The 2,500-nt window shown below is 39.8% G+C and overlaps 1 protein-coding gene across 1 annotated transcript in view; it reads right to left on the bottom strand.

Moving 5' to 3' along the window:
• Nucleotides 1–877: 877 nt before the first annotated feature.
• Nucleotides 878–2,500, bottom strand: part of gpat3 (glycerol-3-phosphate acyltransferase 3) — a 7,983-nt gene continuing 6,360 nt past the window's right edge. Inside the window, exon 12 of the mRNA XM_056589082.1 lies at nucleotides 878–2,155. Coding sequence (XP_056445057.1) covers nucleotides 2,017–2,155 — 139 coding nt within the window. The 3' untranslated portion in view covers nucleotides 878–2,016. The remainder of the gene's footprint in view (nucleotides 2,156–2,500) is intronic.

The raw sequence follows: 2,500 nt of genomic DNA, 5'->3' as shown, positions 1-2,500 counted from the left end.
CGTGATGGGTCTGCTCTCTCCCCAGCAGGCCTTCCCCCAGGAGCAACTGTTGGGACCGGGAGGAAGAACATGTCTATTTAAAGTCGTTATGTTTGTAAAGTAATGCAGGTCTTTGGAAAAGAGTGAAAAAAAGCCTCAGTCAGTCATTTAGCCGCTGGTCAAAAAGGCTCTATTCCCAGCAAACGGTGATTTAAAATGATGTTCCCCTCCCCCCTCCAACCCTGGACTACATTCTCTGGGAAGAGTGATTCGATTTCGGAAAAAATGTATTCATATTAACTTATGTGTAGGCCTTACCTGCATTGCGTTTGTATGGATCACTCGAGAGCAGTAAGAACAATAAGTGCGCTAACCCAATCAACATATATTGAGACATACACAGTAGTCCACAGTGATGTGGGCCCTAAACAGGGGTCACCTCGATGGCTTTTTATGATGTATCTTTGAAATCTATCCGAATCACATTCAATTGGATATAAAGATGTGCAGACACATACATCAAGAGTAAATGGTGTGGCTGAGCACGGCTCGCCACGGATCCCACCTCAAGAAATCGGGTTATAAAACGGGGCTTTAGATCCTATTAATAATTCACTATCTTGTTAGGGGAGAACAAACATTTCTGTTCAAGCAATTGAAACCGTGAGCCGGAGTGTTATTATAGACGGGGGGCTCACCGTGAGAGACACATAGCCTGTGGAGTGTGTGAGCCCCTTCTCTGACTGCCACATTGTGTTTTTTGTGTGTTCGTGTGTGTGTGTTTGGTGTGTCTGTGTGTGTGTGTGTGTGTGTGTGTGTGTGTGTGTGTGTGTGTGTGTGTGTGTGTGTGTGTGTGTGTGTGTGTGTGTGTGTGTGTGTGCAGGAATCACTCGGCGCTATTTCACAGTCTCTGGTTTCTTTATTAAAGGACGGTCACACTAAACATGTCGCGCCTACACATCTGCTGCACAATTCCCGATTTTTTTTTCTCTATCTTTTTTTTTTGTTGCAGTTTCCTCTGTCACACTTACAAAAATATATATTGTAATAAAGCAGCTTTTTCTTTTCTTTTTTAAGGAAGCTTGCGGTTTGACTGTCCGGGTACAGGGATTAGGCCTTTAGACAACTTTCTCGCACATTTTCCATCAGTGGTTTTAAACAGATAAATATAGGAAGCTATAATATTGTAATATCTGCATCCCATAAGAAAATCGAATAAGAATGTATAAATTATGCCGTTTTAGATTTGATAGGCCTACATAAAATATACAAGCCGGCTGTTTTCTTTTTATTATTAGGGCTACATGCATGATTCAGAGTTTTTAATGAGTCGGTTTTTTCATTAGTAAATAAGACCGATGTAAACATCGAGCGTTAGGCTATTAGGCGATACGTCGGGATTCAATTGTGAATTAGTTTTTCTCATATCTTTTGTCTATGGAAGTCGCAGATGATTATTATCAGCGGCTAAGGTTAAATATATAATTTTAATTTCAAAACTTTTGATTAATTCATCTTGTTGACGTCAGGAGACATTACCCAAGTCTATAGGGCAGTCTGTTGAATAGGCCAATATAATTCAAAGGCACATCATGTAAGTAAATACTGCCTCCTAGTGGTACGAACACGGCCCCACTGATACATTTTGAAATGTTTATCATTACTCACACCATGTCGTGAAATATCAAGAACCTAAATTCTTGAAATGTTCCACATCAAAAGGAAGACATATAATTATTATCTGTCTGTAAGATATCATATTATGTGAAAAAAAGAGATCTGGGATTTAGGGTTTTAACGCTCCGAAGTACAGGTAAAATAATATATTTTGCTCAAAATGTACATTTAAAAAGTCTCAATACCAAAAACAGCTAACAATATCATAACAATCACCACAAGAGAACCATTTACAATGAGAATGTTCACACATTCTTACAAATAGACGAAGCGTAACATTTTTTGCAGTCTTTCATAAAAAAGAAATGTGGCCCAGTGTGTTCCGGTGTGTTCCGGTATGCTCTAGTCATAAAGTCGGCTTTAGTCCTGTAAGTCGAGGAGTGGAGGAGTAGCAGCTAGGTCGCTAGGTCCGTCTGGTCCTACGATCATACTGCTGTACATCTTCTGCTGCTCCTCCTTCAGGGAGTCCTTCACCCGAGCCCGCTTCAGTCCGCCGTCCCTGGAGGGATGAATCATAGCTCATATCACTGTACATTACTATTACAATACTGTATATAATACTAACAACTGTCCCTGGAGACATGAATCATAGCTCATATCACTGTACATTACTATTACCATACTGTATATAATACTAACAACTGTCCCTGGAGACATGGATCAAAGCTCATATCACTGTACAGTACTATTACCATACAGTATATAATACTAACAACTGTCCCTGGAGACATGAATCATAGCTCATATCACTGTACATTACTATTACCATACTGTATATACTCTCAGAACTACTGTCCCAGCAGCGACACTCAATCATGATATATACCGTGGTAATATAGCATAA

Source organism: Gadus chalcogrammus, chromosome 4 (genome assembly GCF_026213295.1).
Source record: "Gadus chalcogrammus isolate NIFS_2021 chromosome 4, NIFS_Gcha_1.0, whole genome shotgun sequence".
Classification (NCBI taxonomy): domain Eukaryota; kingdom Metazoa; phylum Chordata; class Actinopteri; order Gadiformes; family Gadidae; genus Gadus; species Gadus chalcogrammus.
Note: the sequence above shows the minus strand (reverse complement) of the source record. Positions and strands in the feature narration are given on the sequence as shown.